Raw genomic sequence first — 24,637 nt, forward strand, 5'->3', positions numbered from 1 at the left:
GAGCTTACTTACTAGTTTGAATAATCTTCCATTTATGTATGGATAGAATAAATCCATAAGGCATAAACTCCAAGCTTGTGTAGGTCTAAAGATCTTATTCATTTGACACGTGAGGGAAGTTAAGATTTTGATCAGATGTACAGAAACTCTAATATCTAGTAGTGCTATATTTAAAATAGCATTTATTAGTGGGTAGTGATGGATTTGGGTCAGATCTCTTGTCCCATCTCTGATCCCTAACAGGATAGGTTATATTGGGTATGCGGTAAAACTCTGAATCTGACTTTCTTAGCCCGTGAAATGGGCTTTTACTTAAATGAGAACATAAATGGAAGGTATTTCTTTCACTTATACGTTCATGCATCACCTTCAGAAAAAAACTGGGTTTGTTAGTTTAAAAAAATCTGGCCAGGCAACAGTGGCTCATGCCTGTAGCCTAGATACTCAGGAAGCTGATATCTGAAGATTGTGGTTCAAAGCCAGTCTGGCCAGAAAATTGGAGACTCTTATCTCCAACTACCCACCAGAAAACTAGAAGTGGTGCTGTAGATAACGTGGCAAAAAGGCTCAAGGATAGTGCCCAGGCCCTGAATTGAAGCCTAGGACTAGCCAAGAAAAAAAAAAAGCCAGAAGTAGAGCTGTGGTTCAAGTGGTAGAGTGCTAGCCTTGGAGGGAAGGGGCACATTTATTTATTGCTGTACAAATGAATGAATTTAGTGTGTGAGTGAGAGACAGTGTATGTATTGTATATACTGGTCCTGAGACTTAAACTCAAGGCCTGGCCACTGTCTGTTATACTTCAGTTGATGCATCTTAATTTTCTTTCTGTCTGTCTGTCTGTCTGTCTTTCTTTCTTTCTTTCTTTCTTTCTTTCTTTCTTTCTTTCTTTCTTTCTTTCTTTCTTTCTTTCATTTCTTTCTTTCATCATAGGGCTTGAACTCTGGGCCAGGGGACTATCCCTGAGCTCTTCAGCTCTACCCTCTACCACTTGAGCCACAGCGCCACTTCTGGTTTTCTGGTGGTTAATTGGAGATAAGCCTCTCATGGACTTTAGTGCCTGAACTGGCTTTGAATCAAGCTCCTCAGATCTCAGCCTCCTAAGTAGCTAGGATTACAGGTGTGAGCCACCACACGGGCTTTTAATTTTCTTTATAGTAGCTTTAAGTTTATATTTTTATCTTAAAATGTACAGTACATAAAAAGTTGATTTAAGGATTTTTTTTCAATTTCACTAGGTGATATATCAGTTATGTGCATGTTCTGATACATCTGGTCCTACTATGAGGTACTTGAGAACCAGCCAAGATTTTTTATTCTCTCAGTTACAACATCTTCCCTTTTCTAACAAAGGTAGGACATTATTTGACTTCCAAAAGTGTTTCAGATTGTGATCTTACATTTATTGGAGATAGGGTCTTATAATGTAACATAGGCTGGCTTCAAGCTCTTGATCCTCCTGTCCTAACCTCTGAGTGCGTTACAGGTATATACCACCAAGTCTGGATATAGTCTGGCGAATAGGACTCAAGTCTAGATGTATCTTATAGAGTATGCCTTGGCATTTTTGCTTTCATTTTTCTACGACCAAGAGTTTTAAACTTAGGGCTTTAATTGCTCAGGTTGCTTCTTTAGCGCATTTTATCATTTGAACTCACTTTGAGCTCATTTCGAGCCTGGTTATTTTGGAGAATGAGTTATGCAGACATTTCTGCTTGGGTTAGCCTTGAGCCCTAAATCTCAACCTCCTGAGAAACTAAAATTATGTAAGTAAGTTAGTGGCACCCTGATTGTGCCTTTGTTTTCATTGCAACCTGTCATATAGATCAAATAGGGACTTTTCCACATGTGACATTCTTGTTGGCCCTTGAAATTTTTTTGATTTGGAGAATTAATATATTTAATTTTGCCAGTACTTAGATTTGAATTTAAGGCCTCACAGTCATTTGATTGGCTTGTTTGGTTGGCATTCTACCATATGAGCGATGCCTCCAAGCTCAGTTTTTTGCTGATTATTTTGGAAATGGAGTTTCTTAGACTTTGTGCCTGTGCTGGCTTTGAACTATGATTCTCTACATTTTAGCTAGCTAGGTCGAAGGAGCTAGGTCATAGTTATGGGACACTGGTACCCAGCCCCATTTTGGAATTTTGAATTAGGGTAGCACAACCTGAGAGAGTAGTTATTTTCATAATTTGTGCTTTGCAAGCTGATGTTTTTAGCTTCTAGCATAAATGGCTTCTAATACAATCTTATCAGAGATTCAATTTGATAATTTTACTAACAAATCTTGAATATTGTGTTCAAGGGATAAGAAAATATAAGAAAATTATTGGAATCAAATTTTTAACATGAAATCTTATAAAACCTTTGTTTTGCATATCCATATATATATATATATTCATACACACACATACACATAAACACACACACCAACTGAGGTCCTAATATAAAAATTTGAAAATGATAGTAATAAACATAATTTGTTGATATGTCTAACAATTATCCCAAGTTAATTATGTTTTAGTAAGATTCTCTTCTTTTTGATTGACTTCATATTTTCAGTGTTCAGATAGTATTTAGACACATACATGGGTAACCTTGATTTTGTGGGTGTAAGTTCTTTTGTCATTATTCAAGATTTAAAAGCCAAGCATACAGAAATAAGTCAGCACTTGGGAGCCCAAGGCAGGAGGGCCATAAGGTTGTGGTCAGTTTGGGCTATGTGGCAAAATTGTCTTGAAAACAAAACAACAAAACAAAACAATCCTGGATTCAAAAATTGATACATAACTGGATTCCAAGCCCCAATTATACATTAAATCTAATATCTTTTTTTTTTTTTTTTTGCCAGTCCTAGGCTTGAGCTCAGGGCCTGAGCACTGTCCTTGGACTTTCTCAAGGCTAGAGCTCTACCACTTGAGCCTCAGCACCACTTCTGGCTTTTTTCTGTATGTGGTACCGAGGAATCGAACCCGGGTCTTCATGCATGCTAGGCAAGCACTTTAACCACTAGGCCAAACTCCCGGCCTAAATCTAATATCTTTAACTATTATTTTTTTCCCATCCTGGATTTTTGGGTGAGGGAGTTGCTGGAAATTGGATTTAAGATCAGATGCCTTCTAGGATGGAGCTCCTCCAACTGGCTACATTACATTCCGAGTACCCTTGGTTAATTTTATAAACAATTATAAAATCATGCAGTGTGTTTAAATATGTGTTTTTATAAAAAGCAAAATGAAACTATTCTGTTATGATAATTGAAAATTATTATTATTATCATTATTATATGAGGTGGTGGGTGCCAGTTCTGAGGCTTGAACTCAAGGCCTGGCCACTATCTCTGAGCTTCTTTGTTAAGGACTAATGCTCTACCATTGAGCCATAGCTCTACTTCTGACTTTTTAGAAGTTTATTTGAAATAAAGAGTCTTACGGACTTTCCTGCCACGATTGACTTGAAACTATGACTCTCAGATCTCAGCCTTCTGAGTAGCTAGGATTACATGTGTGAGCCACCAGTATCTGGCTAAGAATTTTTTTTTTTGGTTGATCGTGAGGCTTGAACTTTTGGCCTGGGTGCTGTCCCTTAGCTCTTCAGCTCAAGGCTACGACCCTATCTCTTGAGCCACAGTGCTACTTCTGGTTTTCTAGTGGTTAATTAGATATGAGTCTTTAGTGCTCTGGCTGGTTTTGAACCTTGATCCTCAGATCTCAGCCTCCTGAGTAGCTAGTATTACAGGTGTGAGCCACCACACTTAAGAATTATTTTTTAAAATGAAATATTAAGGGGCTGGACTTGTAGACCAGTTGGTAGAGTGCCAGTGAAAGAATGAAAGTGTTGGGTACAGAGTTTGAGTCCTTGTTTTATGAATTATTGATTTCATTACCTTTTTAATGAGTTCTGGAATTTAGGTCCATTCTAATCTCTGTGAAATTTGTGTGTTTTAATCCCAGAATATGAAATCTCTATGTTGAACCAAATGTCATGGCTTATGAAGACGGCCTCAATAGAACTAAGGGTGACTTCTCTGAATCGTCAGCGGTCACATACACAGAGGCTCCTACACCTCTTATTGGATGACATGCCAGTAAAGCCATACTCAGGTGACTATATGAATACCGACATTTTCATTGTGTTGATGACTGTTCAGTAAATGCAAATCTCAGTCTTAATATTAGCATATAAGTGGAGACTGAATAATTTCTCTCATCTTTAGAATATTTTTCCTTAAGATGTTATTTAAACATTGTCTCATGACTGTTACTTTATTTTTGTTTCAAGTATCCACAATATAGTCATTATTTATTATTATGTTTTATTATTATTCTGGAAATTTTGTCACACTTAGCCAGTATGATTTGGGCTAGCCCACTGACTATACATTCAAATTAAATACAAGCTTTTTAAAATGTATCATTGGATTTTTTTGCTAGTTTTGAAATTCTGCTAATCTTTTTAAAAATTATAAATGGACCTCAGAGAGGAAAAGCATAAGATGAATTTTGGTAGTAAGTCTTCAGTCTGTTTCATTTTAATTTTCTTTCTTCTTTCTTTCTTTCTTTCTTTCTTTCTTTTTTTTTTGATGGGTCATGGAACTTGAACTTGGCCTGGGCTTTGTCCCTGAGTTCTTCAGCTCAAGGCTACCACCCTAGCCTGGAGCCAAGCCTCACTTCCCATTTTCTAGAGGTTAATTGGAGATAAGAACCTCAAGTCCTTTTGTGCCCAGACTGGCTTTGAGCCTTAATCCTCAGATCTCTGCCTACTGAGTAGCTAGGATTACAGGTGTGAACTACCACCCAGCTCATTTTAATTATCTATTTGACCTAGAAACAATGACCTACAAATAAAATTCATTGTGTTAGTTATTTCCAAATAAATGTATTTTGAGAATATGCTTTTTACTTTCTGATCTACTATTCTATATGCTCTACCAGATGGAGAAGGAGGCATAGAAGATGAAAATAGGTCTGTCTCAGGATTTCTTCACTTTGACACTTCTACAAAAGGTAAAGCCCTTTAAATTTTTATAATTTATTTTGTATATATACTTCATAACTTAAAATGTCCAGATTGTGCCCCTGTCTGTGAATTCTGAATATGGGATTTTTTTTTGTCATTCAAAGAACATTTTTTAAAATAAGCTAAGATTATAGGATGGGAAGGAATTTTTTATTTTTATTTTTTGGCAGTTCTGCGGCTTGAACTCAGTGCCTGAGCATTGTCCTTGGGCTTTTTCCTCAAGCCTGTTGCTCTGCTTCTTGAGCCACAGCACCACTTCCGTTTTTTCAATATATGTGATACCAAGGAATTGAACCCAGGTCTTTATGCATGCTATGTAAGCACTATACAACTAGGTCAAACTCCCAGCCCTGGAATTTTTTTTTTGTGTGCCAGTCCTGGGCCTTGCGCTCAGGGCCTGAGTACTGTCTTTGAGCTTTCTCAAGGGTAGAGCTCTACCACTTAAGCAATAGCACCGCTTCTGACTTTTTCTATGTATGTGGTACCAAGGAATTGAACCCAGGTCTTTGTGCATGGTAGGGAAGCACTGTACCACTAGGCCAAACTCTTGGCCCTGGGAAATATTTTTGTAAGTAGATATGTTAGAAATAAAATCAGGCTTAGGTTTTACGTATTCAGTTTTTTTTTTTTTTTTTTTTTTTTACCAGTCCTGGGCTTGGACTCAGGGCCTGAGCACTGTCCTTGGGTTCTTCTTCTCAAGGCTAGAGCTGTACCACTTGAGCCTCAGCACCATTTCTGGCTTTTTTCTATGTATGTGGTACCGAGGAATGGAACCCGGGTCTTCGTGCATGCTAGGCAAGCACTCTACCACTAGGCTAAACTCCCGGCCCCAGGTATTCATTTTTTAAAATGTAAAATGATGACCTTTTTAAACATAGCACAGTCTTATAGAATGAGCAACATATATAATGGTTTACTCTTCAGTGTCCCAAGTACAGGTGTTTTACTTCTTTTTATTTTCTAGTACGTCGAAAAATTCTAAGTATTCTTGACTCGATTGACTTCAGTCAGGAGATTCCTGAGCCTTTGCAGTTGGATTTTTTTGACCGGGTCCAGATTGAACAAGTTATTGCTAACTGTGAGCACAAGAATTTACGGGGACAGACAGTCTGTAATGTCAAGGTGAGAATTGCTTTAAAGTACATTGTCAAGTGGTTTAGACATTGAACTGTCAGAAAAAAATAGAGCTATGTAGTTGTTTTCCCTCCCAACAGGTTCTGGTTAATAGCTTATTGGACTGCAGTATTTGGCAAACAGCAGGAAGCAAACCTAATCAATCACATTAACTCTTTTCTAAGGCTTCTAAGCACCTTTTAGTAACTTTTCCACCAAGCTAGAGCTATGGATATGTGTGTATGTGTGTGTGTGTGTGTGTGTGTGTGTATGTGTGTATGTGTGTATGTGTGTGGGCACACACTAACTCAAGGTGTGGGTATTGTCTCCAAACTTTTTTTTGTTCAATTCTAGCACTCCACATCTGCCTTTGTATGTGTGTGTGTGTGTGTGTGTGTGTGTGTGTGTGTGTGTGTGTGTGTGTATGTGTATGTGTGTGTGGTTAGAGATGTTTTATGGACTCTTCTTGATTTTGAATTGTGAACCTCAGATCTCAGCCCTCCTGAGTAGCTAGTACTATAGACATGAGCCACCAACACCCAGTATGAGTGATATTAACAATTTAGCTCTCTACTAAGTAAATATATCATGGCATCATCATCAGGAAAAAGATGTCCAGGGCAGAGTCTGACTTACTGCCATAGTTTTTTTGGTACCACTCTTAGGAATGTGAGGGATATTTACAGTTTGTCTGGAAATTGCACAGTACCACTGTTAGATTGCATATAAAGGTACTTGGAACTTGTCCTTTTGTGTAGTTTGTAATAATTGCTGTGTGTTATTTCGTAGTGTTTGAAATGATCATGTGTTTTTCTTTTTCCCTAATCGCATAGCTTCTGCATAGGGTTCTGGTAGCTGAAGTCAATGCTCTTCAGGGCATGGCAGCCATAGGACAGAGACCTCTGCTAATGGAGGTAAGTCCTGTGGAGTATGTGTTCATTTTATCTATTACTTACTTAAACTACTTACGTTGTTAGATAAATAGAGAACCATACATTGACCCAGATTCATTAATTAGTAAATTACTCAAAAATTAAAGTTTTTATGGAAATCTTTCCCTGTAAGTTTATCATTTGTATACACTGAACTGTAATTCAATGTCTGGCATGCTAACAAAACCAAGATTCTTTTTTCTCCTATTACATTGTAGTTATAGTTAACTTGTGAGTAAGAAAAGAGAGTCACTCATTATAAGTGAGTGGTTATAGGTGAGACTCTTAGGATTGGAAATGGTTGGCCAAGTAAGAGCAAAGAAGTGAAGACATATCAGGGAAATGTGCTCTTAACTTACTATTCTACCAAGACATGTGAAAGGGTATCAATGTATGTGAATTAATGCACCTTCTATCTGGCAAATATCATGTAACCCTTTTACTAATTACAATAAAAAAAAAGATAAAAGAAAAAAAAACTTACTATTCTAGTGTTCTAGGGTGATAGCATTGCACAAAGAGAAAAGATAGGGTTACAGAATGCATTTTCATTTTTACTACTACTGTCCCTGCTTTATAGATAGGCATGCAACTTGCATGAGTGCTCTCTAATCCCCCTCACTCTAACATGTTAATTTTCTCAGCCCTGGCTACCAAAATACAGTAGGAAGGTATCTGTGGCCTGGTATACATGTTGTAGCTATTCAAGTATATGCTTTCTTTTTTTCTTTTCTTTGCCAGTCCTGGGGTTTAGACTCAGGGTCTGAGCACTGTCCTTGGGCTTTCTCAGGACTAGAGCTCTCCCACTTAAGCCACAGCACCACTTCTGGCTTTTTCAGTGTATGTGGTACCAAGGAATCAAATCTGGGTCTTCATGCATGCTAGGCAAGCACTCTTACCACTAGCCAAACTCTGGGCCCAAGTATATGTTTTTAAAATAATGATAGTGTTAAAATAGTAACCTGTTGACAGACCTTGTTTGCCAATGTATGTTAATTGTGTGTTGGAATTTGGATGACTTTAGGAAATCAGCACTATACTTCAGTATGTGGTGGGAAGAAACAAATTACTTCAGTGTCTTCATGCTAAGCGGCATGTACTGGAGTCATGGAGGCAGCTGGTAGAAATAATACTGACAGCTTGTCCTCAGGACCTCATTCAGTCAGAAGATCGACAGCTTATTATTCGTGATATTTTACAAGATGTGCATGATAAGGTGAGATGTTTCCTAAGTTTGCTTCATGATGCTGAAAAGGTAAATGTGTATCATTTAAACAAACATATTTACTACCCTAATGTTTGTATATATTTTTTCCAATCCAATACCAATCCAATAAATACCAAGGTTAATTCTTAATACTGTGCAGTTGGGTACCTAGCTAGAGTAGGGGTAACAGAATTATCTAGGGACCTTTGCAAAAATCCACAGATCCACACAGATGTGCTGAGTGGGACTCTGGTGTTGAGACCATTTATGTGAATTTCCAAACACAAATCTATGGAATTCTGCTAAGAGTCCCATCAGGCTTAAAATGGTACTTACTCAGCACATTGCAGTTTTTCTCTACAGATTAGCTTTTTTTTCTGAATGCTTCCATTATATTTGTTTTTCGATCATTCATGGGGGTTGAACTCTGGGCCGGGTGCTGTCCCGGAGCTCTTCAGCTCAAGGCTAGCACTCAACCACTTGAGCCACAGCACCACTTCTGGTTTTCTGGTGGTTGGAGATAAGAGTCTCACGGACTTTAGTGCCCAGGCTGGTCTTGAACCACAATCCTCAGAGCTCAGCCTCCTGAGTAGCAAGGGTTATGTGAGCCACCATTGCCCAGCTTCCATTACATTCTTACTGTCATAGCAGTAGAAAAACTAAATGCTTCCAAAACTCATTGCTCCAATGGGATCCTCACTGTGATTTGCTCTGGACTGGTAGATTCTGGATGACGAAGCAGCGCAGGAACTGATGCCCGTGGTTGCGGGTGCTGTATTCACCCTGACCGCCCACCTCAGTCAGGCTGTGCGCACAGAGCAGAAGCAGCCTCTGGGCTCAGGCCCCAGAGACACCCAGTACCTTTTTATGCTTGATGGTTCCTTCACCTCACCACCAACCGCTGAGAGTCCCCTCATGGGGTTTGCTTCAATTGGAGATTCTTCACTTCACATCATATTGAGAAAACTTTTAGACTTCATTTTGAAGACAGGTATATCTCCTTCCCCATGATCTAATAATTACAGCTTTGTAATGTTTTAACTTTCCTCCAATGAAGACTTTCATTTGACTATATTTTTGTGCTCTCCCCAGGTGGTGGATTCCAACGTGTAAGGACTCACCTGTATGGCTCTCTGCTTTATTACTTACAGATCGCTCAGAGACCAGATGAACCAGACACCTTAGAAACTGGTAGGAATACATTCATTCCTGACTTGGTTGGTTTTTAAGGATGGTAACTTTAAAAATAAAGATCAGGCTGGGTTCACTCAGGAGGCGGAGATCTGAAAACTGCAGTTCAAAGAGAGCCTGGGTAGGAAAGTCCATGAGACTCTTTTTTTTTTTTTTTTTGTTTGCCAGTCCTGGGTTTGAGTTCAGGGCCTGAGCAGTGTCCTTGGACTTTCTCAAGGCTAGAGCTCTACCACCTGAGCCTCAGTACCACTTCCGGCTTTTTTCTATGTATGTGGTACTGAGGAATCGAACCCAGGTCTTCATGCATGCTAGGCAAGCACTCTACCACTAGGCCAAACTCCCGGCGCCATGAGACTCTTTTACCTCAGTAAATCTGCAAAGAGTCAGAAATGGAGCTGTGGCTCAAGTGGTAGAATCTTGGCCTTGAGGAAAAAAGTCTCGGACAGTTTCCAGGCCCTGAGTTTAAGCCCTCCGATGGCACATGCACAAGAAGACTCAGGCTGGACACAGTGGCTTACACTTGTAATCCCAGCTACTTGGAAGACACGGATTGGGAGATCCTAGTTTGAGGACAGCCTCTGGAGGGAGGGAAAAATCTTAGCAAGACTTATCTTAACAAATGAGCCTAGCATGGTGGCACACTACTGTCTTCCCCCTTCCCCCCCCATCTTGGGGTTTAAGCTCAGGGCCTGAGCACTGTCCTTGGGCTTTCTCAAGGCTAGGGCTCTACCACTTGAGCCATAGCACCACTTTTGGCTTTTTCTATGTATGTGGTGCCAAGGATTTGAACCCAGGTCTTCGTGCATGCTAGGCAAGCACTCTACCACTAGGACATGCTTCCAGCCTGATAGAGCACTCCTGTCATCTTAGCTATTTGGGTGGCATGAAAAGGGGGATCACCACCTGAGGCTGGCCCTCAGCAAAAGTGAGACCCTGAAATGTGAGGGAAAAGAATGTAAAGCAAAAGGTAAAAAGGCTAAGGCCTGATTTAAGTGATAGAGTTCTTGCGAGGTGCCAAGTCTAAACTCCAATACTGAAAAAATAATTTTCATCTTTTGGCTAAACCCAGCTATAACCATTGAGCCTTCATATAGTTACCAGTGTACTTTAAAATTGAAGTTTACCTGTTTATAAAGATGAGTACTATAAGGAAAGAAAGCCCTTAAATATTTTAGCTTTCTATACTTTGTTTCATTTATCTCCAGTTCTGTTGAGCAATGTGCTATGTCTAAAGTTGCCTTTGTACTGCCTTGGAGTACATGTGTACTTGATGCTGTTAGCAAGGTGTTATTAATCTTAGCACTCCAGAGGCAGATAGTTCTTTCAGCAGGATATCCCAGAATTCAAGGCTAGCCTAAAGTATAGCCCAGTGAGGGTTTGTCTCAAGAAACAGCAACCAACAGTATGTAAAGATTGCTATCTCAGGGTAGTTAGCATGTTAATTGAGAAAAATCTAGAACCTTTGATCTCCAGACATGAGAAGTTTCAAACGGTTTAATGGATCAGTATGTACTATTCTTTGTCAGTTTGTTATTTATTAGGAACTTGGCCAAAGAACCTTCTAATAATGGACTTAATATATTTTTTATGTGTGTTATTTTTGAAAACCACTGTTTAAGATCTACGTTATCTCATTTTAGTCTTACTGTAATTATCTATTACATTGTAGTTCCTTAGAAGCTAACAATAGCATACAAGTCAACAATGGCAGATTTGTACAAGTGTATTGCCTACTTACTGTCTGAATATATTTAGGGTGATAAAGATAGCAAAATAGTTCAAGAAAGTTTTTAACCAAAAATAGATTTTTTTAAACATTTTAATTAGTTTTTGCCAATCCTCGTGCTTGAACTCAGGGCCTGGGCACTGTCCTTAGACACTTTTGCTCAAAGCTAGTGCTTTGCCACTTGAGCCACAGTACCACTTCTAGCTTTTTCTGAGTATGTGGTACTGAGTAATTAAATTCGTGCATGCTAGATGAGCATTATACCACTATGCTACGCTCCTGGCTCTAGATCTTCTTCTTCTTCTTCTTTTTTTTTTTTTTTTTGGCCAGTCCTGGGGCCTGAACTCAAGGCCTGAGCGCCATCCTTGGGCTTTCTTAAGGCTAGAGCTCTACTACTTGGGCCACAACACCACTTCCACCTTTTTCTATGTATATGGTGAACCAGGGTCTTCATGCATGCTAGTCAAACACTCTACCACTAGGCCAAACTCCCGCTCCCCTAGATCTTTTTTCTTTTTTTTGTGGGTCATGGGGCTTGAACTCTGGGCCTGGGCACTGCCCCTGAGCTCTTCAACTCAAGGCTACTGCTCTACCCCTGGAGCCACAGCCCCATTTCCCCTTTTGTAGTGATTAATTGGAGATAAGAGCCTCATGGTCTTTAATATCAGGGGTGCTTCGAACTGCGATCCTCAGATCTCAGCCTCCTGAGTAGCTAGGATTACAGATGTGAGCCTCCATGCCTGGTTTAGATCTTCTCTTAAAAACATAATGCCTAGTGTTGCTGGGTCCTGGGAGCTTACAAGAGTAATCCTATCTACTCAATAGACTGACATCTGAGGATCATGGAATGAAGCTATTCTGGGCAGGAGAGCCCCTGGATTTTTGGTGATGGGCCCTGTCATTTAGGTGTTTTTGTTCAAGACTTGTGCTCTAACTGGGCGCTGGTAGCTCAACTATAATCTAGTTACTCAGGAGGCTGAGATCTGAGGATCACAGTTCAAAGCCAGCCTGGGCATGAAAGTCCTTGAGACTCTTATCTCCACTTAATCACCAGAAAACTGTAAGTGGCACTGTGGCTCAAGTGGTAGAACGCTAACCTTGAGCTAAGAACTCAGGGACAGTGCCCAGGCCCAAAGTTCAAGTCCTATCACCAATCAAAAAAATGAAAAAAGACTGATGCTCTGCCACTTGAGCCATAACCCCACTTCTGGCTTTTCTACTTATTCATTGGAGGTAAGAGCCTCAGGGACTTTCCTGCTTAGGCTGGCTTCAAACCTAGACCTTCATATCTCTGCCTCTTGAGTAGTTAGGATTACAGGTGTGAACCACAAGTACCCAGTTCTATTTTTAATAAATATTTCAGATAAAACTGATTTTTTTTCTTTGGAGGAAGATTGATCTTTTCTAGCTACATTCTCAAAGCTCTTAATATAAGCTAGAAGCAGGTACTTTAACAGGATAAACATAGGTTATTCTCTTGGTATCTGACAATTAACTTAAAAATTTTAAAGAACACCTTGTTCATTTCCTGAAACTATTGTTTATTTAAAGCATATGCATAATGTATAGGGGGTGTGTGTTCTTAAAGTTCACTTGTATGGCCTCTGGTTAAGTAGCTCTTAGTTACATACAATAATTGAAAGGATGTTTGTTGCTTATAAGATGTAATTATTTAGTTACTAAACCTATTTTCACCAGTCAAAGAATTTGCTTGCCTTTCTTCCTGTCTGCCTCCCTTCCTCCTTTTCTCTCCTTCTGTCCCCTTCCTCCCTTCTTACCCTCCCGTCCCTCTCTCCCCTTCTCTCTCCCTCTTCTTTTTTCCTAGGGCTTAAATAGGGAGCTTTGATCACACATAGCTAGTGCTTTTCCACTTGAGTCATGTCCCCAGCATTAAGCTGCTTCTTATTGAATTTTTTTTCTTCTATTTTAACCCTTTTAGCTAAGAAAACCATGTGGGAAAGACTGACAGCCCCGGAAGATGTTTTTAGTAAATTACAGCGAGAAAACATAGCTATAATTGAGAGCTATGGGGCTGCCCTCATGGAAGTGGTTTGTCGAGATGCCTGTGATGGTCACGAGATTGGAAGGGTAAGGTAACTCTTGGTAGTTTTCTTACTAAATAAGTATTCTGTCTTTAAGAAGGTGTAAATGGAATCGGTGTTTAAAGTATACACTGAGAATTAGTTTCCATACCTTTTTTTTTTGTAAGTCCTGGGCTTGGGCTCAGGGCCTGAGCACTGTCCTTAAGTTTTCTCAAGGCTAGAGCTCTACTACTTGAGCCACAGCACCACTTCCAGCTTTTCCTGTGTATGTGGTACTGAGGAATCAAACCTGGGTCTTTGTGCATGCTAGGCAAGCATTCTACCACTAGGCCAAACTCCTGACCTATTTTTCTATACTATTTTATAGTGAGTTTGTTCTTTTGCTTTAATTACATATTTGTTTTATTTTGTTTAAGTCTGGAGTTCTGATTAACTCATAATTTATTTATGGCCACATTTTTTTTTTGTTAGCTTTAATTAACTTGTACAAGATGATTTTCCTTTTTTCTTTTAATTTTATTGTGAAGGTCACGTACACAGAGATTACAGTTACGTAAGTCAGGTAATGAGTATATTTCTTGTCAAACATTGTCACCCCCTGACTTCCCTCCCCACAAGTTGTAAAGTTCATTTCCAACATAGTATCTTATGAGTATCACTGTTGCATTGGTGCAAGATTTTTTTTTTAAATAATTTTTGGTTGCTGTTAGAACAACAGTGATAGAACAAGATTCTCCTTAAAAAACTATTTTTGATTAGCAGTGTAATGGATAAATTACTTTTATGCTGAACATATTTTTCTTTGCCCTGGTGGTTTATAGATAGTTTGCATTTGTGTTTTTTTAAAGTGTCTTGGCATACAGATGAATTTAAATCATGTTTTTTAAAAATAATTTTAAGAAGTAGAGTAAAACACAAACTAACAATCTCTAAATTTTCTAAGATACTCTTCTGCCTAGAATAAGCACTGGAAAAAGACTAAATGGTTTAATTGTATTCATTACATTATATATTACTTCTTTCTCTTTTTTTTTTCTTTTTTGTGGCAGACCTGGGGCTTGAATTCTGGGCCTAGGCATTATCTCTGACCTCTTCTGCTCAAGGCTTTTTGGTGGCTAATTGGAATAATAGTCTTATGAACTTTCCTGCCTGAATTGGCTTTGAACCACAATCTTCAGATCTCAGCCTCCTAAGCAGCTATGATTACAGATGTGAGCCGCCATCTTCAGGCTCGCGCGCTCTCTCTCTCTCTCTCTCTCTCTCTCTCTCTCTCTCTCTCTCTCTCCTCTCTCCCTCTCTCCCTCTCTCCCTCTCTCCCTCTCTCTCCCTCTCTCTCCCTCTCTCTCCCTCTCTCTCCTCTCTCCCTCTCTCTCCCTCTCTCTCCCTCTCTCTCCCTCTCTCTCCCTCTCTCTCCCTCTCTCTCCCTCTCTCTCCCTCTCTCTCCCTCTCTCTCCCTCTCTCTCCCTCTCTCTCCCTCTCTCTCCCTCTCTCTCCCTCTCTCTCCCTCTCTCTCCCTCTCTCTCCCTCTCTCTCCCTCTCTCTCCCTCTCTCTCCCTCTCTCTCCCTCTCTCTCCCTCTCTCTCCCTCTCTCTCCCTCTCTCTCCCTCTCTCTCCCTCTCTCTCCCTCTCTCTCCCTCTCTCTCCCTCTCTCTCCCTCTCTCTCCTTTTTATGCTTATGGCTAATTGTCTACTTGAGCCGTACCGCCTGTCCAGCTTTTTTGGTGATTAATTGGAGGTAGAATCTCACAGACCTTTTTGCTTGGAGTGGCTTTCAACTTCGATCTTTAGATCTCAGCCTCCTGAGTAGCTAGGATTCCATGTTTGAGTCACTAGCTCTAGGCAGGTTATCATATAAAAATTTTAGAAATAACAGCTTTTTTTTGTTTGGGGGAGGGGGACAAAAACCAAGTCCTTCTGGGCGAGGTGGCTCATCCTGTAATCCTAGCTACTTAGGAGGCTGAGATCTGAGGATCATGGTTCAGAGCCAGCCCCGGCAATAAAGTCCGTAAGACTCTTATCTCCAAGTAACCACCAGAAAACCGGAAGTGGAAGTGATGCTGTGGCTCAAAGGGTAGCGTGAGGTAGCCTTGAACTGAAGGAGCTCAGGGGCAGCGCCCAAGCCCAGAGTTTAAGACCTACAACTGACAAAAAGAAAAGTCCTTTTCTGTTTTAACAAGTAATGTCTGGGTTCAGGTAAAACATCCTTCATGTCATTATTATTATTATTATTATTTTTTTTTTTTGCTAGTCCTGGGACTTGAACTCAGGGCCTGAGCACTGTCGTGCTTTCTCAAGGCTAGAGCTCTATCACTTGAGCCATAGCACCACTTTTGACTTTTTTCTATGTATGTGGTGCCAAGGATTTGAACCCAGGTCTTCGTGCATGCTAGGCAAGCACTCTACCAGTAGGCAAAACTCCCAGCCTCATGTCATTATTTTAATGTGTTAGGGTTTGGTCCCCAAATACTTTACCATGAAAAGTTCTAATTTTATTAGCAAGTCAAGATTCTGAGTATATGTAGTTTTAAATGTCTCAAAAAAGTAAGGAAATTTTATTATAAGAAACCATTCTCCTGTTAGAAAAGATTTAAAGATGGTAGAGCACTAGCCTTGAGCTGAAGATCTCAGAGACAGCACCCAGGCCCTGAGTTTAAACCCCACGACAGACCCCAAATCTAAAGATTTCCAGATTGAAGGCAATGAGGTTGATTTTGATAGCTGTCAGCTTGTTCGAAGTTCGATTAATTCATTTTTTTTTTTTTTTTTTTTAGATGCTGGCCCTGGCTCTCCTTGATCGCATTGTCTCTGTGGATAAGCAACAGCAGTGGCTTTTATATCTTAGTAACAGTGGCTATCTGAAGGTCCTTGTAGACAGCTTGGTAGAAGATGATCGTAATTTGCAGAGTTTACTCACTCCACAGCCTCCTCTTCTAAAGGCCCTTTATACTTATGAATCCAAAATGGTAAGACTATGTGGAATGTAATGTGAGAGCACCAGCTCATTTCCTTTGGGGTCTATAGGTATATTAAGGAAAACAAATATGTATGTGTTGAGTATCTCTGTTATTTCAGCTATGATCATTTTAAAGGAGATTTAAATCTCTGTGAGGAATATATTTTATGGTAATGGGAAAGGTGTCTGAATGGAGGGTTTGTTGGATAAAGGACTGCTTCCTCCTCTACTGGTAGTGTTCCATGTGAGGGGAGCACCATGAGGTCAACTAGTATAGTTTTAAGTAATGAAAATTCCATATGCTGATTCTACTTTTTTTTTGGCTGGTCCTGGAACTTGAACTCAGGGTCTGAGTGCTGTATCTAAGCTTTTTTTTTTTTTTTTTTTTTTTTTTAATATAGGCTGTGACTCTATCATTTGAGCCACATGTCCACTTCTGCCTTTTTTGATAGTTAATAAGAGATAAGAATCTCATAGAGGCCGGGAGTTTGGCCTAGTGATTAAAGTGCTTGCCTAGCATGCATGAAGACCCGGGTTCGATTCCTCGGTACCACATACATAGAAAAAAAGCTGGAAGTGGTGCTGAGGCTCAAGTGGTAGAGCTCTAGCCTTGAGAAAACCCAAGGACAGTGCTCAGGCCCTGAGGTCAAGCCCAGGACTGGCAAAAAAAAAAAAAAAAAAAAAAGAATCTCATAGATTTTCTTGCTCAAGCTATCTTCAAACCATGATCCTCAGATCTTAAGTCTTCTGAGTAGCTAGGATTACAGGTATAAGCCACTGGTGCCTGGTTTCTATGTTTGCTTTTTTTTGTTTTGTTTTGTTTTTTGTCCAGTCCTGTGGCTTGAACTCTGGGCCTGGGCACTGCCCCTGATGAGTGTTCTACCACTTGAGCCACAACACTGCTTCTGGCTTTTTTGAGTAGTTTATTGGAGCGTATATAAGAATCACATTGAGTTTCTTCTCTGGACTGGCTTCAAACTGTGATCATCTGATCTCACTTTCCCGAGTCACATTGAGTTTCTTCTCTGGACTGGCTTCAAACTGTGATCATCTGATCTCACTTTCCTGAGTAGCTCCGAGCAACTGGGTGTATCACCAGCAACCAGCTTGCCCCCCCACCTTTTAAAATGATTTATCAGTAAGGTGTTGTTCAAAGGGGTTACAGTTCCCTAAGTCAAGTAATGAGTACAGTGCTTCTTGGATATTGTCACCCCTTCCTTTACCACCCTCTATTTCCTCCCTTTTTTCTACTTTTAAATATAGGCTTTCAAGTACTTGAGTATTTCTTCCTTCCAAATCTGTTTGTTTGCTATTAAACTGAAATGTCAGAGTTGAGGGAGGCACTGAAATCTTAGATTGTTCATGAATTCTATTTCTGCCTTTGTTTATTTTTTTTCATGTATTTAGTAAATACTTACCATGTACCAAACATAGATCTAAGTACTAGAAATACAAGATATGAGCAAGAGAGGCATGACCCTGCCTTGCCTTTATAAGGGCATGTGTTGAAGACAGAAATAGAGTTTAACTGAATACTAATTCATGCAAGGCACCATGTTTAGTCACGCATCACTGAGTCATCATGAAAATCTTTGTTTTGTTGTTGCTTATGGGACTTGAACTCTGGGCCTGAGTGTTGTCCTTGAGCACTTCAGCTCAAGATTAGCATCCTACCCCTTGAGCTACAGCTCCACTTCCGGTTTTCTGGTAGTTAATTGGAGATAAGAGTCTCACGGACTTTTTTAGTGCCTGGGCTGGCTTTGAACTTAGATTCTCAGATCTCAGCCTGATGAGTAGGATTACAGACATGAGCCACCGTGCCTGGCTCTCATGAAAGTCTTTTGAGGAGGGAAATATATGTGTAGCCAGCTCAGAACTTCTCTTCATTGGTGACCAAAGATGGGAAATGTGCTGTGAGAGTTGTCATTTTCACATGGGGCCCTTGGAATATGACTTATACAGTGACAGTTTTCCTTCCATTGCTTTGTAGGCCTTTCTCACAAGAGTGGCTAAGATACAGCAGGGCTCTTTAGAGCTACTGAGATCTGGGGTGATTGTGAGACTAGCACAATGCCAAGTCTATGACATGCGGCCAGAAATGGACCCACATGGGTAAGTATCCATATAGATTAGTCTGGTTAAATGCTCAGTAAAGGGTTCATAAGGTTGGTCCAAATTCAAATACCACCATTTTTACTATGCTATATATAGGTATAGAAAAGCTGCGGATCTCTTAGAGTGAAAAGTACCCATAATGTGTTTGCATCTTAAGTCAGCTGTCTGATTCATTTGCCTTATAAATGGTAAGGGAATGTTAAGAACATACCTTTATTTTGGAATGTTGCTCTCTCTCTGGTTGAAATGAATCAAGCATTTTTGGCATGAGAGATCCCCCAATGTTCATCCCTACGCCTGTGGACCGCTACCGTCAGATTCTGCTTCCAGCGCTCCAGCTGTGCCAGGTCATTCTGACGTCCAGTATGGCCCAGCACTTACAGGCAGCAGGGCAGGTAAGATAATTCCTTTGCTTAGAAACTGTAATGATGGGAGACATTGGGTTGGGAGTGATGGAGAATAATGAAAGCAATAACATCAAGTAAGATTTGTTGTATTCATAAACTAATTTTTTAAATGGTAACCCCTTTGTATAACTGCTTAAAGATTTAAAAAATTTAATTAAGTTCCTACTTCCAATAAATTTTAAGTGAAACATAAACTCAGCAAAAATAAACCATGTAATGTGAAATCCTCCTTTTAGGAACGCAGAAGTCCTTTGAATAGAAAGCTTAAGTAAATTCATTGTAATCCGTTTTTTAGCAGAGATAGGCCCCTTAACTCTGAACTATGCTTGCCCAGTTTTATGTTCTTAAATGAATGAAACATATAAATGAAAACATGTATGAATTAATAGAATCTCGACATAGAAAGCAAACAATCTAAATATGTGCCTCTGGAAAAGAAAAAAATGAGTATGGTGGCATACTCCTAAAATCCTCTAACTTGGAACATAACAATGGAGATTCATAATTTTTAGGCCAGCTTGAATTGCATAAATCTATAGTTGTTGTTTTTTTTGCCAGTCCTAGGGCTTGAACTCAGGGTTTGGGCACTGTCCTCAGACACATTTTTGCTCCAGTGGCAGGCTAGCACACTGCTACTTGAGCCTCAGCACCACTTCCAGCTTTTTCTGAGTATGTGGTACCTAGGAATCAAATCCAGGACTTTGTGCATGCTAGGTGAGCACTCTTCCACTAGGCTATGCTTCCAGCCATTTAGTGTTTCAGTTTGCTTCCTTTATTGGATTGTGATGCCCTCAGGAACTATGTCCTGTTAACTTTCCCTGCCTTCAAACTCAGACCTATTTCACCAGGGATGCTGTTCCTTCCCACCCTCCCTCTTCCCTCACTCCCTCCTTCCCTTGTTCTAGAATTTGAACTCAGGACCTATGTGCTGTGCCTAAGCTTTTTGTTCAAAGCTAGCATTCTACCATTTGAGCCACAGCTCCATTTGTGGCTTTTTCAGACCCACAGACTTTTCTGTCTAGGCTGGTTTCAAACTTCGGTCCTCATATCTCCGCCTTCTGAGTATGATTCTGAGTATGATATAGGTATGATTCACTGGTGCCTAGCAGGACTGCTAAAGTGACACTTTAATTTTATACTACTGTAAGCTAAGTAACATTCTACCCTATTCACACATGACTGTTCTTTGGGAAAGACTTCCCTGAGTTTTCCTATATTAAAATTAAGATTTTTAAAACAGAACTGGGACATTGACACAAGACATTGGTTCTCTGATGCCAATTTTGAATTGACTAGTAGAATCTTTTTTTTTTTTTTTTTTTGGCCAGTCCTGGGCTTGGGCTCAGGGCTTGAGCACTGTCCTTGGACTTTCTCAAGGCTAGAGCTCTACCACTTGAGCCTTAGCACCACTTCCGGCTTTTTTCTATGTATGTGGTACCGAGGAATCGAACCCAGATCTTCATGCATGCTAGGCAAGCACTCTACCACTAGGCCAAACTCCTGGCCCCACAAAACATCTTTAAAGAGCTTGGGTTACTTATCTCCACATCTGTCAATTATGGGCTGAGGCTGAAGTTTTATGGAAAAATTAAACTGGACACAGTTCAAGTGCTCAGCTTGCTTTGGGTTAGTCTGTGCCTGAAGACTAGTTGAGATGTTTCTGTGTGAAAGTGCTGGGAGAATCCTATCTCCATAGTGGTGTGCTACTAAATGCCAAAGGAAAGACAAAAGTTTGGAGGTTAGCATTTTATGACTCTTCTGTTCTTCTCAAAAGGAGAATGAGACAAGAGGTTTTATGTGCTGTCCCCAGGTCACACTAAACAGATGTCATAAGACCAACTTCTTGGCCATTTCTCGTTCATTTAAAATTTTTCTTTTTTTGGTGGGGTTTGAACTTGGCCTGGGTGCTGTCCCTGAGCTCTTCAGCTCAAGGCTACCGTTCTACCCTTGAGCCAAGCCCCACTTCCTGTTTTCTAGAAGTTAATTGGAGATAAGAGTCTCAGGTCCATGATCCTCAGATCTCAGCCTCCTGAATAGCTAGGATTACAGGCATGAGCCACTGCCCCAGCTTAAAAATTTTATTCCATGTAAACACTAAAAGAAATAAAATAGCTGAGCATCCTGTAATCCTAGCTACTTAGGAGACTGAGATATGAGGATTATGGTTCAAAGCCAGCCTGGTCAGGAAAGTTTGAGACTGTTGTCTTCAGTTAACACCAAAAAAGCAGAAATGGCACTGTGACTAACTCATGGTAGAGTTTCTAGCCTTGAACTGAAGAGCTGAGGGACAGCACCCAGGCCCAGAGTTCAAGTCCCATGACACAAAGAAAGAAAGTGGGGGGGGGGCGAGGAAAGAGTTACACATAGTACTTCCAGGTTACATTACATTTTTCCATAATAGCCTCTAAATGTATTAATTTACAGATGTTGAAGTAATTTTCTTTAGCTTTCTTGTGAATTTTAGTTCATTGTTAGTTCTCTGAAGTAAGCTTTGTAAGTGCAAGAAATATTTGACTTTCTTATTCCTCGTAATACAGAATTGTTTGCTTCAATGTTGCTAAAAGATAAATTGATCTGCTAATAATACAATTTTTTGTGTTTTCTTTGTCCTGATCCTTGGCTCAGGTATTGCAGTTTCTCATTTCACATTCTGATACCATACAAGCAATCCTCCGCTGTCAGGATGTGAGTGCTGGCTCTTTGCAAGAACTGGCTCTGCTGACAGGCATTATAAGTAAAGCAGCGCTTCCTGGTGAGTTGATTGTGTTGAATGAAATTAATTTGTCTTTAGAGAAAGCACCGAGTGATCTCTAGAATGAAGTTTACACTTACTATGTAGTTATCTATGGCTTAATATGAAATTAGCCTTTATATCATGTTTGCATGTATAAAAATACTGTTATGCACGCCAGGTGCTGGTAATCTTAGCTACTAAGGAGGCTGAGATCTGAGGATTGTGGTTTGAGTTCAGTCTAGGCAGAAAAGTTTGTGAAACTCTATTTCCAATAAATACTCAGAAAAAGCCAGAAGTAGCCCTGTGCCTCAAGTGATAGAATGTTATACTTGAGCAAAAGAAGCTCAGGAATAGTGCTCAAGCCTTGAATTCAAGCCCCAGGACTGGCACACACACACAAAAATGATTTGCTTATAAAAAGTCAAAAATTTCAAGGAAATAATTAGCAGACATTCAAACTCTCATTACCTAGAAGCAAATACTAACATTCCTAGAAGCAAATACTAACATTTGAAAAATAGCTTTTGAAATACTGCATGTTTTATGTCATTATGATGGAGAGAGAAACATGTTCACTACAGTGGTATGAAAATAGCATTACCTTTTACATGCTTTTAGGGAAAAAAAATACTCAGCATTACACCAAAGTTGAAACTGAGCAGCAAAGAATGGAAATTTGGAGAGTTTTAAGTGAATCTGCCAGAAAGCTTACCCAGAGAAACATAAGTCTACAGATTATTTCTAGTACAGCAAAAGAGGCCAGGATCAAGAGATCAAGAATATCAAATGTAGCCCAGACAAAAACGACCCCCCCCATGTCATATTCTGAGGGAACTTTTCCCTTTGGAGTGGCCCCTGTCCCTAAAGACCACTTGCCTATTTTCAGAGTATCTTATTTGTCTTCTATGAAATTAGTACCACTGTGGTGACCACATCTGCCCCAGAGTCAGTGTTGGGGCAGTTACCCCTAGAGACCCATGGTGACAGGAGGTGTGTGGTCTACAGGAAGAGGCTGCCTGCAAATACTGATGGCTGGGTTCAGCTGCAGTTTCATGTTGAACAAGCCTGGGTACCTGAGAAAAGAGGAAGAGTCAGTGCTTTCTTCCTGCGTCTGGCCTGTACCTCTCTACCCTCACACCTTCAAGACAATACGCTGTGCCCCAAATGTGTTCACAGGAACAAAGTGTTAACTTACAGCTTCCAGGGTGAAGGGAACACCTGTGGTTTCCTGGCTGCTTTTCTGATGCCACCTGCTTTGGAGGAGTGGCTGATCTTGTTAGAATGACAGCCACAACCGAGACTGATAGTACCCTGGAGGATGACCAATGTCACCAAGGACCAGTTCAGAAACAAGCTCCTGAGGTTATGAGACTCTCAAGAGAGGCATCTCAAGTTCAAGTTCATCTCCAAGATTGGCAGATAACCTTCCTCTTGGGTGTGAAGGCTAGAGTATGCTCTGGTGCGTGCGTGCTTGCGTGTCTGTCTCTTTGTCTATCCATGCAACAGGTTAGTGTATTCAGATGTCCCGGAAGACTATCTAAGCCTGTGGTCCCTGCCACGCTGTCCCTCTAACTCTCCCTCCTGCGAGTTGTAATATAGTGTTTGTGTTGGCCTGTGAGTTATAATGTTGGTGTTGGCATGTAGTTTTTGTATTTTGTGGTTTTTTTGGTTGGGGTGGGGGGTTTGCCAGACCTTGGGACTGAACTCAGGGCCTGAGCATTGTTCTTGGGCTTTCCTCAAGGCTCTACCACTTGAGCCACAGCACCACTTAATATTAAATTAGCACTGCTGAATCAACTGCCTTTATATCATGTTTATATTTATAAAAATGGTGATATGGGAGCCAGGTGCTGATAATCCTACCCACTAAGGAGGCAGAGATCTGAGGATTGTGGTTTGAATTCAGCCTAGGCAGAGAAGTTTGTGAGACTCTTATTTCCAATGAACTACTCAAAAAAAGTATGTATGTATGTATGTGGTACCAAGGAATTGAACCTGAGTCTTTGTGCATGCTAAGCAAACACTCTACCACTAGGCCAAACTCCTGGTCCCTGGCATGTAGTATTTACATTTGTTTTCTTTTATTATAAGACAGTATACAAAAACCCACAAAAAAACAAATTAAAGAATGTCTAAATGCTGCCATTGTCCTTCAGTTATAAGCCAAGTACTTTGTTATATGTCTCCTTGCAATGCTGGGAATTGAACTCAGGGCCTTGTAAATGCTAGGCTAGTACTCTAGCACCAGCACCGAGTTTCATCCCCAGTCTTGTGGCACTGCTTTAAACATTTGAAGTGTTCATTGATTTGAGGACGCAATAAATAGTCTTAAGAAGTACAACTAATTCCATGCACACTTTATAAGTGAGGTACCTAAGGCACAGAGAGGTTGACTTATCCTATGTCTCGTAGATAACACTGGTAGTATAGCATTTCCCAGACCATGTGGCTTTTGAGCCTGTGGGCTTAATACTGGGATGTTTTCTATCGCCATTTTTATGTTGCTTTGATAATTCCAGACCCCTGATTTCTGCCACTATCCCAATTATTTTTCTTGTCTGAAGGTGCTTTGGTGCCTGAGCCTGTGTGTTGAATGTGGCTGATTGTAGTGCTTGTTGACGTGTTTGACTGATGCTCCTTCTGGGGAATGTCAAATTCTCTATTCAGCTTGTGGTATGTCTTAAGTTTTCAATCCGTGTCCTATAGTCATGCTTTGGCAGGCTCCCCTTCTTGCCTCTGCTGAGGTCTTGTAGTTCTGTGTATGTAGTGGTTGCCCTAATCGATTTTCCCTTTATTTCTCTTAAGACTTAAAACTCAGTCTGCTTTTCTGTAAATGGCAGTTTCCATAAGGGTTTGTTAGTTTAGCTTTCTTCTAGCTGTTTGAGTGTGAATGAATTGTGAGCGGAGCCATGCCACTCATTCCAACAGGATTTCCTGCCCTTTTCCTCAACCATCACCACTACTTAGGGTGTATTTATTTATTTATTTATTTATTTATTTATTTAGTCTTGTCTCTTGTGGGACTTGAACTATGGGCCTGGGCATTGTCCCTGAGTTCTTTAGCTCAAGGCTACCGCCCTACCCCTTGAGCTACAATGCTACTTCTGGTTTTCTAATGGATAATTGAAGATAAGAGTCTCATGGACTTTAGTGCTCAGGCTGGCTTTGAATCGTGATCCTCAGATCTCAGCCTCCTGAGT

The 24,637-nt window shown here is 40.3% G+C and overlaps 1 protein-coding gene across 2 annotated transcripts in view; it reads left to right on the top strand.

Moving 5' to 3' along the window:
* Positions 1-24,637, top strand: part of Nup205 (nucleoporin 205) — a 71,048-nt gene that overhangs the window by 37,564 nt on the left and 8,847 nt on the right. For both annotated transcript variants that reach the window (XM_090333362.1, XM_090333363.1), the window contains exons 23-35: positions 1,236-1,350; positions 3,952-4,101; positions 4,933-5,004; positions 5,982-6,139; positions 6,964-7,044; positions 8,087-8,278; positions 8,993-9,260; positions 9,362-9,460; positions 13,126-13,274; positions 16,000-16,191; positions 18,172-18,293; positions 18,553-18,691; positions 21,329-21,455. In XM_090333362.1, coding sequence (XP_090189488.1) covers positions 1,236-1,350; positions 3,952-4,101; positions 4,933-5,004; positions 5,982-6,139; positions 6,964-7,044; positions 8,087-8,278; positions 8,993-9,260; positions 9,362-9,460; positions 13,126-13,274; positions 16,000-16,191; positions 18,172-18,293; positions 18,553-18,691; positions 21,329-21,455 — 1,864 coding nt within the window. The remainder of the gene's footprint in view (positions 1-1,235; positions 1,351-3,951; positions 4,102-4,932; positions 5,005-5,981; positions 6,140-6,963; positions 7,045-8,086; positions 8,279-8,992; positions 9,261-9,361; positions 9,461-13,125; positions 13,275-15,999; positions 16,192-18,171; positions 18,294-18,552; positions 18,692-21,328; positions 21,456-24,637) is intronic.

This window comes from Megascapheus bottae, chromosome 5 (genome assembly GCF_031878675.1).
Source record: "Megascapheus bottae isolate mThoBot1 chromosome 5, mThoBot2.hap1, whole genome shotgun sequence".
NCBI lineage: Eukaryota > Metazoa > Chordata > Mammalia > Rodentia > Geomyidae > Megascapheus > Megascapheus bottae.